At 60.4% G+C, this 14443-nt stretch overlaps 1 protein-coding gene across 5 annotated transcripts in view; it reads left to right on the top strand.

Moving 5' to 3' along the window:
• Positions 1-14443, top strand: part of PTPRN2 (protein tyrosine phosphatase receptor type N2) — an 805581-nt gene that overhangs the window by 749449 nt on the left and 41689 nt on the right. For all 5 annotated transcript variants that reach the window (XM_043590047.1, XM_043590044.1, XM_043590046.1 and 2 more), the window contains one exon: positions 14362-14435. In XM_043590047.1, coding sequence (XP_043445982.1) covers positions 14362-14435 — 74 coding nt within the window. The remainder of the gene's footprint in view (positions 1-14361; positions 14436-14443) is intronic.

Genomic DNA, 14443 nt, shown 5'->3' with positions numbered 1-14443 from the left:
ATCTATGTGTTTTATATTTAGAAGAAAAGCAAAAAAAAAAAAAAGCCATTGACTAACACATTTATTAAGTACCTACTGCGTGCCAGGCTGCTGCTAGATACGGGGCCACGTGAGGATCTAACGTGGCCGCTGTGCTCGGGGCCTAGATGGGGAGTCCAGGAGGCTTCTGCCTGTACCTGGAACACTTAGCTGTTTGGGGCCGACGCTCAGCAAACTGGGACGGCACGCGTCCCTGGGTCGGGTCGCTTACGTGGACTATCAGGTCCCTTGTGGTAAAGACTAAATCCAAAGCATCTCCCTCCAGCACCCCTCCGGACCACGGTAGGTGCCCCACGCTGTCCCTGTGGCCACAGGCCAGGACCTTAGCGATGGTAGCACGTCCTGTCCCAAGGCCCTGGTGCCCCTGATGTCCGCCCTTCTTGGATCAGGCGCTGGGGGGCAGGTGGCCGGTGCCCCTGCCCCAGCAGCCTGGCCGGGTGCTCTTGGCTGTCTGGGGTCACGAAGGGGCAGCTGTGCTGGTCACGGATGGCAGGGCAGGGCAAGCACACTGACACAGTGACACAGGAGCATTTTCGTGGGTGACCCGGGGACCCCACTGTCCCCCACACTTGCGGCCTCCTTCACGCGTAGAGGGAAATCCTACCGGCAGATTTCGGCCCTCGTCCCTCCCTGAGCGGGATGGGGACGGCACGGCTTACGCTCTCCTCGGTCCTGCCAGACTCCACCAGAGACGAGTACCCCGCGTCCTGTTGGTGAGCGTGCACGGCCCGCACGGCACAGCATCGGCCCCGTGGTGGAACCACAAGGTGCTGGGCAAGTGGCTGGTGGTGTCTGTGAAAAGGCGGCCGGCGCCCGTGAGCGCAGAAGGCACCCTCCCCGGCACGCACAATGCTCTGGGCCTGCGGCGGCGGGTGGGCGCCTCGGCCGGCTTCCCCGGTGTCTCCCACCCCGCTCCCCCGTTGCCTGGTTTGACGGGTTCCTGGGTGCGCCTGGCGGGACCCCGCGGCCCGGGCCTCCCGTCCACGCAGACGGTCCTCCATCCGGGAGACGGGACCCGTGACGTCCGTGATGCGCACCAGTCCCGTGCCCACGGGGTTTACCAGCTGGACTCCGGGGCTTCCCAGGGCCTGTCATGCCCGCACTCCCCGCGCCCTCTGCCCTCCGCCCTCCTGTGCGCCCTCACTCGTCTGCGGCCCGTCTGAGGGCGTCCCCTGCTCCCACACCGGGGCTTCTAGCGGAGGCTGGCAGGTCCCGTGGGAAATTCAGAAGTGGCTCCGATATCCATTTTCCATCCCTGACAGCCTGGAGCTGTGTTTCCGAGGACGATTTAGGAACAGATGAACCGGCTTTGTCTGTGCTCCGTCATCTTACAAGTTTGAAGAATTTAATATGCTTCCTAAATGTATTTGTATTTTTAGGAGGAATTATGCAATATTCTGCTCATCTGCTTTTTAAATTAAGAACAGGAATATGATGCTATTTTGGCATACCGTCTTAAACAAAAAAAAATGTTTTCGATTCTGTATCACAAAAACAAGGGAGAGATTAGATGGAGACAAAGAACACTTAGAGGTGAAACCGGAGAGAACAGCCCAGGACCCAGATACCCAGAGACCGAGCGAAAGGCCCTCAATGGAACATTCTCACAGTCTGGGTTTCCGGGGCTTTGTCGTGAAAGAGATCACAGCTCAGCTCTGGAGCCAGGGTGCAGCCGCGGGCGCCCCTGCCTTGACTCGCGGACCTGGCCAGGTGGGGATGACGGCTGACCTTACCTGGCTGTCCCCCACGGTCAGGGCACCTGGTGGCACCAGGCCACAGCTGAGCGCATGAAGCCGCCCCCCGCCCCATCGCCTCTAGTCCCCCCGGGAACCAGCCCTGCACTTGCCAGATGAGGGCGCCGGGGCTCAAACCCATACCCTCTGCTGGTGGGACTGCCCACATATGCTTGTGCACGAGCCTGACATTTTCTGTGTCAGAAAAATGGACACAAATTTCAATCGTCCCCAGAGATGACTATTTGAAATACATGCAAGAACTGTGGTACTTTGGCTAAGCGTTGCTGTCCTTAAAACAACACACAGAAAATAATTTCTTTCCAAACAACTGTTTGGTTTAAATTGGTTTTTCTGAACTCTAAGCAGGCTCCCCATAGAAGAATACTCTGGGCTGGGCACTTCTGAGCCACCCAGACCTGCCCCTATCTGCCCATAAGCACTGGTCCTGGGCGAGACTCCTAAATCTGGTAAGCAAGCGGGATCTGTCCTCCTCTGGTGTGAGAAGGGTCTGCACGCGTCTCACCTCCACGAGGAAGTTATGGGTCCAGAGAAGCACCGGGCGTGGCTGCCGTGTTTCGGTCTCGGAGCCGTCCGGATCTCTGCCTCCAGATGCGGGGAGGCCGCGGGTTTGTTGATGTCGACAAGGAAGCATCCCAGCGAATTCCGTGTGGGCTTTCTCGTGGCTGCACCACGCAGAAGCTGTCCCCGCGGCCGCGCTGCCTGAGACCGGAGGGGAGGTGGTGTTTCTACGGGAAGTCGGGAAGAGGCAAACGCGGCGTTTCAGGAGCAGGAGTCCTTCTCGACGGGCCACGTCCCGAGGGCGCTGGAAGTGGCATCCTTACGCGGTCACGGCACAGACCCCGCCACCAGCCCCTCGGGGTTCCAAGGGCGTTGACTGTCGGCACAATTTAGCCACTCGGGAGACCCCCTACGGCGTGGCTGTGTCCGCCCCAGCATTCCCTTCGCGGGGCTACTCACGACCCTTGACGCCGTGGGGGCCCTGAGGCCGCCGGCCGCTGGGCCTGACCCCTCCAGACGGGCTCCGGTCTCTTTGGCCAGAGCGATCCGGTGGCCCTTCAGAGGGCGTGGGCGCACCCCTCCCCGCCCTGGGCACGCCGCCGTCTGCCACAATCTCACATTCACTGTGCGGCAGGCCCGTCATAAGCCACGAGGTCCGCTCGTCTTGGGGTCGCCATCAGCTCAAGTCCAGGGGCCCCTTCTGTCCCCCGGGATCCCGGTCCCCACGCCCTCACACAGGTGCCTGAGAGGTGCTTCACATCCGTCCTCATTCGAAGTCATGAAGATCTGGATTCCTGGTTCAATGTAGCGCCTCCGTCTGTCGCCAAGCCACCTGTACCTGTTATGAACGGGACTTCTGCGTCTTCAAGTTTTCCAGAGAAATACATCCGACAGGGTCGTTGCGGGGCCCTGTTCCCCCAAGCCTCCTGCACGTGGGCACAGACCCGTGCGGGGACATCGGTGGCTGTTCGTCAGCTGAGGCTTGGCCAACAGCCCTGCTGCCCGGCCCGGGTCGGGAGGGCGTCCTCTCGGCCCGGTCACATCCAGATGCTTGTCGAGCATTCTCGTGCCAGACCCCGGGGGCAGATGCCACAGATGCCGTATCTCTGTTCACCCTGACAGACTCGGGTTCTGTCTTCCCCGTCGCCCGTAGAAGAGTCAGCCCTTAAGGTCAAGCGGTTAGGCTCAGGCCGCCCTCCCGACCCTGGGGAGGACGGGCCAGCAGTGAGATCCCACCGGAGGGGCTCCCGCGCAGGCCCGCCCGGGAGCCCCTCGCGAAGACGAAATGTGACCAGCCTGGCGTGATTTTCCCGCACACGATTTACCGCAAGAGTCTGGAAACACTCGGGCTGAAATGACAACTTGGTGGTGGCATCCCACACCCACGCTCAACACCTGCCGGTCAGTACTCCGCCGATTTGCCCAGCGTGTGTGTGCGCTTTACTTATTTTTTGGCTGAACTATTTCGAAGTGAGTCTCAGCCATCAGGACGTCTACTTAACTGCTTTCCCCGGTGCCTCCTAAGCGGGGGACATTCTCCCACTTACGACAACTGCACTGTCACAACTAAGAAAACCAACAGTAACACCCCAGCGCCGTCTAATTCCCATCCATGTTTGTTTACCATGAACCTTCGTTAAGGGTCACCCCTGCACTTGGGGTTTGACGTCTCCGGCTCTTTTTAACTTTAAAACAACCCCCTTTGTTCTCTGACGTGACTTGTCCCTAATGAAGCTACTCTCCCACTGACCACATTCCCGTTCCAGAGCCTCACGGAGTACGCAGTTCGCAGCCTGCCCATCCTGCTGGGTCGGCGGGAAACTCGCCTGCTGGTCTGCAGACCTGCCGTTTCGCCCCGTTCTGGTCACGCGATCAGGGCGCAGAGGCCCAGGGCCGCCGCGAGATCCAGAGTGGCGGTGCGGGTCCGCGTCCCCGCGCGGCTTCCGTGAACGGGAGCGGCATGCTCCTGTGGCCTCACCCGGAACACTGGCAACACCCTGCCCTTGCTCACCTGGCCGGCGCCCGGGACCCCGACAGCGAGTGGGCACCCCACCACTCTGTCCACTCAGCCCACCGTCTGTCCACCCCCTAAGTGTCTCTTCTCTGCCCTTCCTGGTCTGAAAAAGTGTTCTCTTTGACAGAGGTGGTCGAGGCAGAGTCGTGATTGAGTGCATTTCCTCTAAATTACCTGGTTACGTGGTTTCATCTGCACCAGACAGGTCTGTCTCATCCCGATAAAAAGATGCGACTATCAGACTCTTCTGGTCTGAACAGATGCGGCTGTCAGACTCCTCTGCCCCCGTGCGTACTCCCTCAGCCCACAGGACGTCAGCCTCCCGGACGTGTGTCCCGTGAGGTTTGCGTCCTCGCTTGTCCCCATCCTTGGTTTACGTCCCCTCTCCTCCGCGCGTGGCCTCCTGAATTTTGAAGCCCCTCTTCTGTAGCTGCTGTTTCTCCCTTCTCACTTGGGATACATGCACCTGTGCCCTCTGGGCTCCAATGCTTAGGGTGTCCTGTGTCTCTTTGGCTGGGTTCCCTTCTAGAGTCTCCGGAACAAAGTTCTCTCCTCTGGTTGCGCATTCAGTGTCCAACAGGTGTTTTCTTTCTTGGCAAATAAACACTTTAAGATCATCTGGCCACTTTTCCCTGGAGGTTAACACCAATGTAGACATTTTTCCCTTATTAAAATTCAGTTCGGGCGAGAAGCAAGCCTTGGTACTGGTGTGGGCTTCCAGGAGGCGGGTTTTAGCGGGAAGTTGCGATGTACAGGTGCACCTCCCTTCCTAACCGTCCTCCCTCCGCCCCCCGGTGACCCCTGAATTCCCACTTGCCTAGAGGCCCTGTTCCACCAGCGAGGTTTCCGAAACACTTCAGTTGACTTCAGTTGACTTCGGCCCTCCCTCGGCAGGGAGGCTGACCTCAGCCGCCTTCTTCTGCACTGGGTCAGGAGAGGGCCACCCACCCACCCGGCCGCAGGGCCCCTAACCCGTGGTGGGAACCTGGAGAGAGCCGCCAACCCACGTGACCACAGCATCCCTAACCTGCGGTGGGAACCTGGAGAGAACCGCCAACCCACGTGACCGCAGCACCCCCTAACCTGCAGCGGAAACCCGGAGAGAACCGCCCACCCACGTGGCCGCAGCGTCCCTAACCCCTGGGGGGAACCTGGCGAGAACCGCCCACCCGGACGCAGGGTCCCTAACCCGTGGCGGGAACCTGGGGTCGCAGAGCCCGTTTTCTCTCGAGAGAAGCCAAGTCTCCAAAGGATTACATCTGTCACTTTGCTGAGTGTGGCAGCAGAGTAATGGCCCGAAGATGCTCACGTCCCAACCCTCCGCACCTGTGACTATGTCACCTCACGTGATGGGATTTACGTGGCAGATGGAAGGAAGGTTTGCTGATCAGCTGTGTTGACGTAGGGCGGTTCCCTAGAACTGCGGGGCAGGGGCGAGTGGAGGAGGGTGGTGCAGGGGGAAGAGGAGTAGGGGGCGTGTGGGGGAGGGAAGAGGGGGTGCGAGGGGGAGAGAAGAGGGAGCCGTGGGGGCGGAGGGGGTATGGGGGTTGGAAGGAAATGGGCGGCACGCGTGGGGCGGGCGGTGCGGGGCGCGTGGGGGAGGGCAGTGAGGGGTGGGGAGGGGAGGGCACGTAGGGGAGGGGAGGACACGTAGAAGAGGGCAGTGGGAGGAGCGGGGGGTGCAAGGGTGTGTGGTGGAGGGCGGGGGGGGGGTGGGGAAGAGGGAGCAGTGGGGGGTGCGGGGGTGCATGGAGGAGGGGGGTGAGGGCGTGGGGGAGGGTGGGGTGGGGTGCATAGAGGAGGGAGGAGGGGGTGGGGACGTGGGGGAGGGCGGTGAGGGGTGGGGTGGGGTGTGTAGAGGAGGGGGTGCAGGGTGGGGGCATGGGGGAGGGCGGTGAGGGGTGGGGTGGGGTGTGTAGAGGAGGGGGTGCAGGGTGGGGGCATGGGGGAGGGCGGTGAGGGGTGGGGTGGGGTGTGTAGAGGAGGGGGTGCAGGGTGGGGGCATGGGGGAGGGCGGTGAGGGGTGGGGTGGGGTGCGTGGAGGAGGGGCGCGAGGTGGGGGCGTGGGGGAGGGCGGTGGGGTGGGGTGGGGTGCGTACAGGAGGGAGGAGGGGGTAGGAGCGTGGGGGAGGCCGGTGAGGGGTGGGGGGCACGTAGAAGAGGGCAGTGGGAGGAGCGGGGGGGGGGGGTGCAGGGGTGTGTGGTGGAGGGCGGGGGGCGTGGGGAAGAGGGAGGAGTGGGGGGTGGGAGGATGCATGGAGGAGGAGGGTGGGGGCATGGGGGAGGGCGGTGAGGGGTGGGGTGGGGTGCGTGGAGGAGGGGCGCGGGGTAGGGGCGCGAGGGGACCGCCGGGAGGTGTGGCGGGGTGCAGAGCCGGGAAGCGGGAGGGGCTCCGACATGCGTGTGGAGGGGTCGCGAGTGGGGAACAGCCGGCGAAGGCAGGGCGGCGCGCTGTGCCTGGACCCTCAGAACCCACGTGCGGGCACCTCGGTGAGGACGGAGACTCGAGGCTGTGATTCGTGGGTGGTGCCCGCAGCCACCGAGGGTGGCCCTTCTTACAGCGGCCACAGGGGACCCAACCCCGTCCGCGCCTGCGCCCTGTGGGTCGGCTCCACCGCTGTTGCAGGGACCGTGGGACCGGCTTCCGTGTGGGTCTCTGATGGGGACGAAGACGTGGCACCGTCTGCACCACGAGCCTCTTGGCCCAGACGCCGGCGTCGCCCCACCGGACGGGCCGCCCCGGGGTCTCAGGCACAGCGGATTTGGGGAACTCCTCTGCGCCCGAGGTAGGGTTATCTGCTGGACACTGGCCGAGCGCGCGGGTGCGTCCCTTGGGATGCGGGAGGCACCGCGTCTCCCCAGGGGGCGCTCCCCGGGTGTCTGTCGTTCACCGGGACATGGTCTCGTGGTCCCTCTGCGACGGCCGCCTGCTCGCCAGCAGCTCACCCTCCCCGCAGAGCTGGGCCGTTGGGTGCGGGGCGTGGCCGCTCAGGCCTGGTCGCAGGGACCGAGGAAGCCAGAAGCCGCTCCGAGTCTGCCCCCTGCCCCCCTTCCCCAGGGTCACACCCCTTCTCCCTGGAAAGTGTTTGTTCCGGGGCCATTTGGGTGTTCCTCCCCGCCCGCGTTTGCTCTAAATTTCGGTTACCTGCGTGAACGTGTACCCTGCCGAGCTCTCTTCACTTTTCCAGAAGCATCCTACTGGCAAGGCCTGGGATAGTAATGTTGTCTCAGCACTACAGAGGGCCCCTGGGGTCACTGTGTCTGCCTGGGTGCCCTTCAGATGTTGCGACTGTTACTGGAAGACTTGAAAAGACAGCCGGTCTCCAGTCTCCCCATTGTTCTCTGGGGCAGCTGTGTTCTCGTAAGAACACAACCTGATCTGTGCTGAGCGTGTGTGATTGCCACGGAGGAGGTGCGCGTGCCTGGGGACCGTGAGCGAGCCAGAGCAGGACAGAGCCCCGCCTCTGGGTGTGGCGTCCAGGACAGCAGCCAAGCGGCAGGAGTTAATTCTCAGTCCCGGAGGTGAGATGTCGGAGCCCCGGGCGTGGGCAGGGCTGGCTCCGTCCAGGCTCTCTGCGGGCCGCAGCCGGCTGTCTGTGCCCTCGCTGCCCACATGTCATCACCTTTCTGCGTCTGCCTCTGTGTCCCAAGTCCCCCTTCCCACAAGGACACCAGACATCTCCACCTGGGGCGCGTCTGTGGTACCGGGGGTTCGGGATGCCGACCTATCTTGTGTTGTGGAGACAAGCGTTTCTCAGGTCAGCTTTTGGCCCCACGTGCCTCCAGAGCCCTGGGGGGCTGGGTGGGCAATGCCAGGACGCAGACCTCGGCAACACCAGCATCGGTGCCCAGAGCGCGCCTTTCCCGCGCAGGCGCACAGCGGTGGGGGAGGCCCACACGCATCTGGAACTGCCTCCGGGGTGGGTGTCCCGCTGTGGTCCGGGCCTTTGTGACGCACTGCGCTGTCATTCACACACAGGGCAGGCTGGCAGTCCTATTGGGATTTCTTGTTGAGACATCGGCAGAGAGGCTGGTGAAACTATTGAAGCAACTAGAAAGGAGACCAGCCCCCGTGACCAGGGACTGCCGGCCGCCGTGTGACTCGAGACCTGCTTCTGAGTCGGGGACGGGAAGTCGACGTGAGCCTCTGTGGCGCGTGACGGCCGGGGCACCGGACCGGTCTCGTTCTGTCACCACCTCCGGGCGTGGGAGGCTGCTGTGAATCTGGGACCTCCCCACCCGGGCCACCCAGACGCGCCGTGTGCTCATCCAAGGAGCCTCTGGGTGGAGCTTTTTCATCTGGGATGTTCGGTGGTCTTTATAGGTTGAACTAAGAGTTTTCAGCAAGCTCAACTAAGAGCAGGAGACCTGCCTACTTACTGAGGAAGGGAAGCCCCGGACAGAAGCTTGAGCCAACCTCTCTAGAGACGACTTACCACTCCAGAGCAAGCGTGTTTCACGATCACGCTGTGGTCATCCGGTTCCTAGATCTGCAAAGAAACACGCCAGGCAGTCTCGAAACAAACAGAATACAGAACTTTATTGCCTCGCTCAACTATGACAAGTCCTAACAGAAAGACGTTACCGGGTGTGATTGGCGACAGTCGTCAGACCAGCTTTGACAGCTGGAGAGCAGCGGAGAGCTCCGGGCCGCGTGCACTAAACCCTCTGTGGACCCACGAAACCGGAGAAGATGCCGGTGGTTGCTGATGCCGTCGCTTCTCCGGGCGCACCGGTCTCCACTCCGGTCTCAGAGCCCCGACCCTCCAGCACAGAACGCTGGCGGGTCACCGCACACGCCCCGCGTCCCCACTGGCCACGCCGTCAAAGTAAAGGAAACGGCGTAACAGCAAGACGCCGCCGGAAGGCCCCACGAGGACGCTGGCCGACTGCTTGGGTGACGAAAATTCCCTTGTGCGAGGCCAGTGTGCACCAGTGACCCCCCCCACACCCACGCGCCTGAGCTGGAGACACTCGACATCAGGGAATTCATCCGCTCCTCGCGGGAAGATTATTGACTCACACGCATCGGTTCACTTGGCGTGAATGACGTAACCAAGGCGCCTCGGAAAACACTATCTTCAGTGTCGCAGGGCGGGTTAGAGGCACAGGAAGCCTCTGCGCACCTTCCTTCGACGGGTTCACGGGGACGTGTTCGGATGACGGCACGTGCTAGCTGATGGCTCGGCCGCAGCCCTCCCGAAGTGCCCCGGGCTGCCTTCAAGTGCTCTTTGCCCTGCCAGCAATCAAGAAGACCTTCTAGAACTTGTTCCTTCCGGCGTCCGTGGAAATCCTTTTGTATTCACTGACAACACGGTGCACCGTAAATAACTCTTGCCGAGTTAACTGACCTTTCATCAGTTAGGTCTGTGTCCGTCCGTCCGCCTGTGGCCTTGGACTTGCGCCTCCGCCCCTTGCCGTGCACGAGGCGCTCCAGCCAGTGCTTCACGTGTGCGTTCATCACGACGACCCTGGAAGAGCGCCAGCCCACGTTTTGGATGACAGATCTGGCCTTTAAAACACTGAGTAATTTACCCAAATGTCACCGGGCTAGCAGGTGGCAGGGCCGGGACTCAAGCCCTGGGCTCTTAGCCGCTGGCCGTGTGGCCTTTGCCAAGGCAAACATCGCACCTTCCTGGGCCTTGGCTTCTTCCATCTACAATGGGGGTGTAGCCCCTGTTCTATGTAGGGCACAAGAAGAAAGGTAGCATCTGTGGAACTACTTTTAGAAGAGACAGAATGTTGGAGAAGCTCGGGACAAGGAGTTGGGAAAAGCAGCGTGTGCACACGCCTCCCGACTTCCACCTGCGGGGCGATTTTCTCCTTCCCTCCTTGATAAGACTTACCGTTGGGGGTCTTGGAAGGGAAAACGGCTGCGTCTTAGGGCCAGAGACAGAGCGGAAGGCACGGAGTTTCCCCTCTCTGGCTTCCGGGTGAGCTCTCTAACCCTAAAGAACACGGCCCCTTCTCAGCCGAAGCGTAAGCACCCGGGTGGCTGTAGAACTTTGCTCCGTGGTTGCGACCGCTGTGTCGTGTTTGCTCCCGGGGCGGGAGCCTGTGCTCGCACACCGTCCCGAGGAACCATACTCCGTCCGCGGGGCGTGGGCCGGGGACACGAGGGTGTGCTCCTGAGCGCCCCGCCCCCTGCCCCGCCGGCCTCACCTCCGACTTGCTGGCTGAGCTTGAGTGAATCTCAGCCGTTGCCCTTACGAAGGGCGGAGGCAGCCACTCCCAACTGATGCCAGCTCATCGTCTCCCCTAGCGGCCCTTTTAGAAAGATGAACAGGGAAAGTGAACCACAAAAGAGTTGGCATTCACCCAAGCAATCGAAACGCCCCCCGGGTCGTCCCCGCCGCGTGACCGTACCTCCACGGCGCCCTGTCTGGCGCTCTGGTCCTTCCCGGGTGGCTCAGATGTCCCACATGGGGGTTCAGACGGCCCAGTGTGAAAAACAAAGCAAGTTCACCGTTCACTTTGAAATCGCCGTGTCACCGCAAACTCAGTTACGTGACCGTAAGGTGGCAGGGCTTGGGAGCTTCTGAAGCCCTTGTCCCGACCTCACTGGTGCCTGTGAAAGGGTGGCCTGCGGGAAGTGACGCGGCCGACGCGGTGGTTCGCAGACGGCGTGACGGCAGGGCTGGCCTCACAGCCGGGCTTCGGCTCAGCGGCTCCCAGCAGCTTGTCCCCTTGTCCTTCAGAGCACCCGGCTCCTAGATTGTGTCTGTATTTCGCCGAGACTCCCGAACCTGTGAAGCGTCTTCTCCATTTCCTGACTAGAAGACTCAGCTGGCGTGCGTTCACCGAGCTGCTTGCTCGCAGGACAGGGCAGCGCTGTCCCCTTGGAGGTGAAGGGCACCCAGCAGCCCTCAGGCCCGCGCCTGTCCGGCCGGGCCACGTTTGGGACCCTCACAGCTCGCCCTCTGAAGCCAGAGATACACGGTCCAGTTCTTGCCCCCTGTACCCCTCCCCTCCCTCTCGCCGTGACCCTGCTCTTTGTGAAAGGTTCTCAGGCAGGAGGGGTCCTCACTGCCACTATCGGCAGTGTCTGAACTTGGCTGTGTCGAGACGATTTCTCATCGGGCGGGGCTCCTGGGAGGCCCTCTGGAACCCTCCGCAAGCAGCTCGAAGCTCTGCTTCTGTATTCCGGAACTGTACATAGGCTGCAACAATAGACTAGGTACAGCCTTCAGAAAAGGTGCCTGCTTCTGAACGACACATCGCCGTCTCCAGCTTGATGCGTCCGTGAAGAGCCCCACAGTGAAACTGGGTTTTTGAACTTGGTTTGGGGGTCACTGTAACCAAGTCTGAGTTTGTTCCACTTGCTGTGTGACAGGCCAGTAAGTCAAGAGGCCAGGTGTTGGGGTCAGGAAAGTGACCCTGCCCGGGAAGCCAGCAGACCAAGGTGGCGGACCGTCATCCCGGAGAACCATCTTGCCTCGGCACAAATGCAGGCTTCCTTTGTGTCGAGAGAAGGGGCGGCAGGAGGGGCTGGAGTCCAAAGGTGACCGATGACCGCAAACATCCGGGAGCCAGAAGGGGTCTGACAGGGACCGTGAAACTCCTTTGTCCTTGGTCACTCGATCTTTGCAGATAGGAATCCTGTCACCATGGTCCTATAAGTCTTGGACACAGCGACGTTATTTCTATACGTACTTCCGTATCTGCTCAGGGGAACGTGGGGTTCCCGTCGGACAGTTTGTACGAGTCTCGGCCGTCCGCGACGTTCCTTCAACAACTAGCATGCTCACGCGCAGGGCTGAGTGCGGGTTTCCAGGCCCCGGGTCACGGCAGCCAAGGAAATGGAGCAACGTGGAGGCAGACGCACCAGGTTTTCCCAGCGCGGTAGCGTCTGCAATGTGTTACGATGACACAGGTCACCAGCTTTTCTGGTGATTTGTATCTCAGTTTCCTGCCAGTGCCAGTTTTCAGTCTCTCAAGAATAAATCTGTGCAGGACCCCAAAACCATCGAGCACGTGGGGTTTTTGTATTATTTTTCACGCCTCAGGGGGACGTCTCCGCAGCTACGTGCCTTCGCGGCGTTTCCGCAACCTTTGGGTGCAGATGGCCTCCAAGCAAACCATGCAACGTCCGGGCTCGTCCGCAACGCTAGATGTTTCTCATCTGTCTCGTCTCTACTGCAAAAAAGCCAACGTCGATACCTCGGTAGGACCGCTGGGATGACATCCGGTCCCGTAGACCCACCAAGTTTCCCAGGCCCCAGAGTTGTTGTTAAAAGAGATTCAGTAAAACGTCCTGGAGACATGAAACCGAAGCAGAGTCCCCGCGCGTTCCCTCCCCCACTGCCCAAGCTGCTTTCAAGGCCGGGAGCCCGGACCTGGGAGACGCCGCTGAAATTCAGGACCGGGGTGAACCACTCAGCGCCCCCCAAATCCCTGGCTTCCTAGGCTCCGGCCAGGTTGTCTCTGTTTTCTCACAAGAAAAGAAGTCGGGGTTGTGTACAACACCCGAAGCCATTCACTGGAGCGGAGATGGCGGGGTCGAGCACACCGCCGTTCTCCGCGGCTTGCAGTTCTCAGCTGCTCCTCGCAGAGGACGGACAAGGTGGCCGCGCGCCCGGGGACGGTGGGAGGAAGGAGGGACCCTCGTGGGCCTCCCTCCCCAAGCCGGCTCCCCGCCGGGGAGTGGCCTTGCCCCGCTCCCTGCGCCGCCTCCTCCGCACCCGACCGAGGGCGCAGCTTTGAAAGTTCCTGAAAACAGGCAAAGAGGGGCGTCACCATACACAGGAAGGTGGTTATTCCGGAACCAGAATTAGGAATCATTCGCGTGTCAGGGGCGCCTGGGCGGCGCGGTCGGTTAAGCGTCCGACTCTTGATTTTGGCTGAGGTCATCATCTCCCAGTTCGTGGGATCCAGCCCCACGTCGGGCTCTGTGCTGGCGGCATGGGCCTGCCTGTGGTCCGCTCTCTCCCTCTCTCTCCGCCCCTCCCCCTCTCGTGCTTTCTCTCTCAAAGATAAATAAACTTTTTTAAAAAAGAGTAATTCAGGGGCACGTGGGTGGCCCAGTGGGTTAAGCATCTGACTTCAGCTCAGGTCACGATCTTGCGGTTTGGGAGTTCGAGCCCCACGTCGGGCTCTATGCTGACAGCTCGGAGCCTGGCGCCTGCTTCGGATTCTGTGTCTCCCTCTCTCTCTCTGCCCCTTCCCGGCTCATGCTCTCTCAACAATAAGTAGATGTTAAAAAAATCTAAAAAATAAAGAATGATGCGTGTATCAAACACACTAAGCTTTGACAATCACGTCTCTAATCCCCACTGATATGTCTGGCTGCAAAATCAGTCAGGTTGCTGTGCATGTTTAAGGCACTTGGCTGTGTCGTCAGGGGACCCCCGCTTGCACAAATCTCTGTTCCTTCTGTAACTGTTTGCTTTTTCTCCCATTCTCCCTTCAAAACGAAATTCCTGTCATCCCAGGATTTAGCCGTTCCCAGATCACAGAATTTTATATACAGAACAGTTGTCTAATATCTCAATATTCATGTTGATACGTGTTTCCCATATGTGGCCAAATATGTCTCCTACTTAAAGGGAAACCCATAGGGGCACCTGGGTGGCTCAGTCGGTTAGGCGTCCGATTTCGGCTCAGGTCATGATCTCGTGGCTTCGTGGATCGAGCCCCACGTCGGGCTCTGGGCTGACAGCACGGACCCTGCTTGGGTCTCTCTCCCTCTCTCTCTGCCCCTCCCCTACTTGTGCTGTCTCTTTCTCTCTCAAACTAAATAAACTTTTAAAAACTTAAAGAATAATAATAAATAAAGGGAGGCCTTAACTATAATCTTGCAGAGGAACACTAATCCTGGGATTTGAATCTGTGTAAGAAAAACACGAAAATATCTAACTTCTACTGGGTGAAACCTAGAGTCAGGTGCCCACACACCCTTCTCCTGGAGAAGGAAGTGATGGTAAGTGGCCTAAGCAGAGCCCAGGAGGGGACGTCACCTGCACGGGCACCCGGTGCCACGGTTTCCTCGCACAGCCCCTTACAGACACAGGCCCGCGTGCACATCTAACGTTATGCCTTTGGGCTTGTTTGCAGACGACCACTCCAGGGTCCTCCTGAGATCAGAGAACAGCCACAGCAGGTCGGACTACATCAACGCCAGCCCCATCGTGAGTAC

Source organism: Prionailurus bengalensis, chromosome A2 (assembly GCF_016509475.1).
Source record: "Prionailurus bengalensis isolate Pbe53 chromosome A2, Fcat_Pben_1.1_paternal_pri, whole genome shotgun sequence".
Taxonomy (NCBI): domain Eukaryota; kingdom Metazoa; phylum Chordata; class Mammalia; order Carnivora; family Felidae; genus Prionailurus; species Prionailurus bengalensis.
The sequence above is the reverse complement of the archived record's forward strand: the minus strand, read 5'-3'. Positions and strand labels throughout refer to the sequence as shown.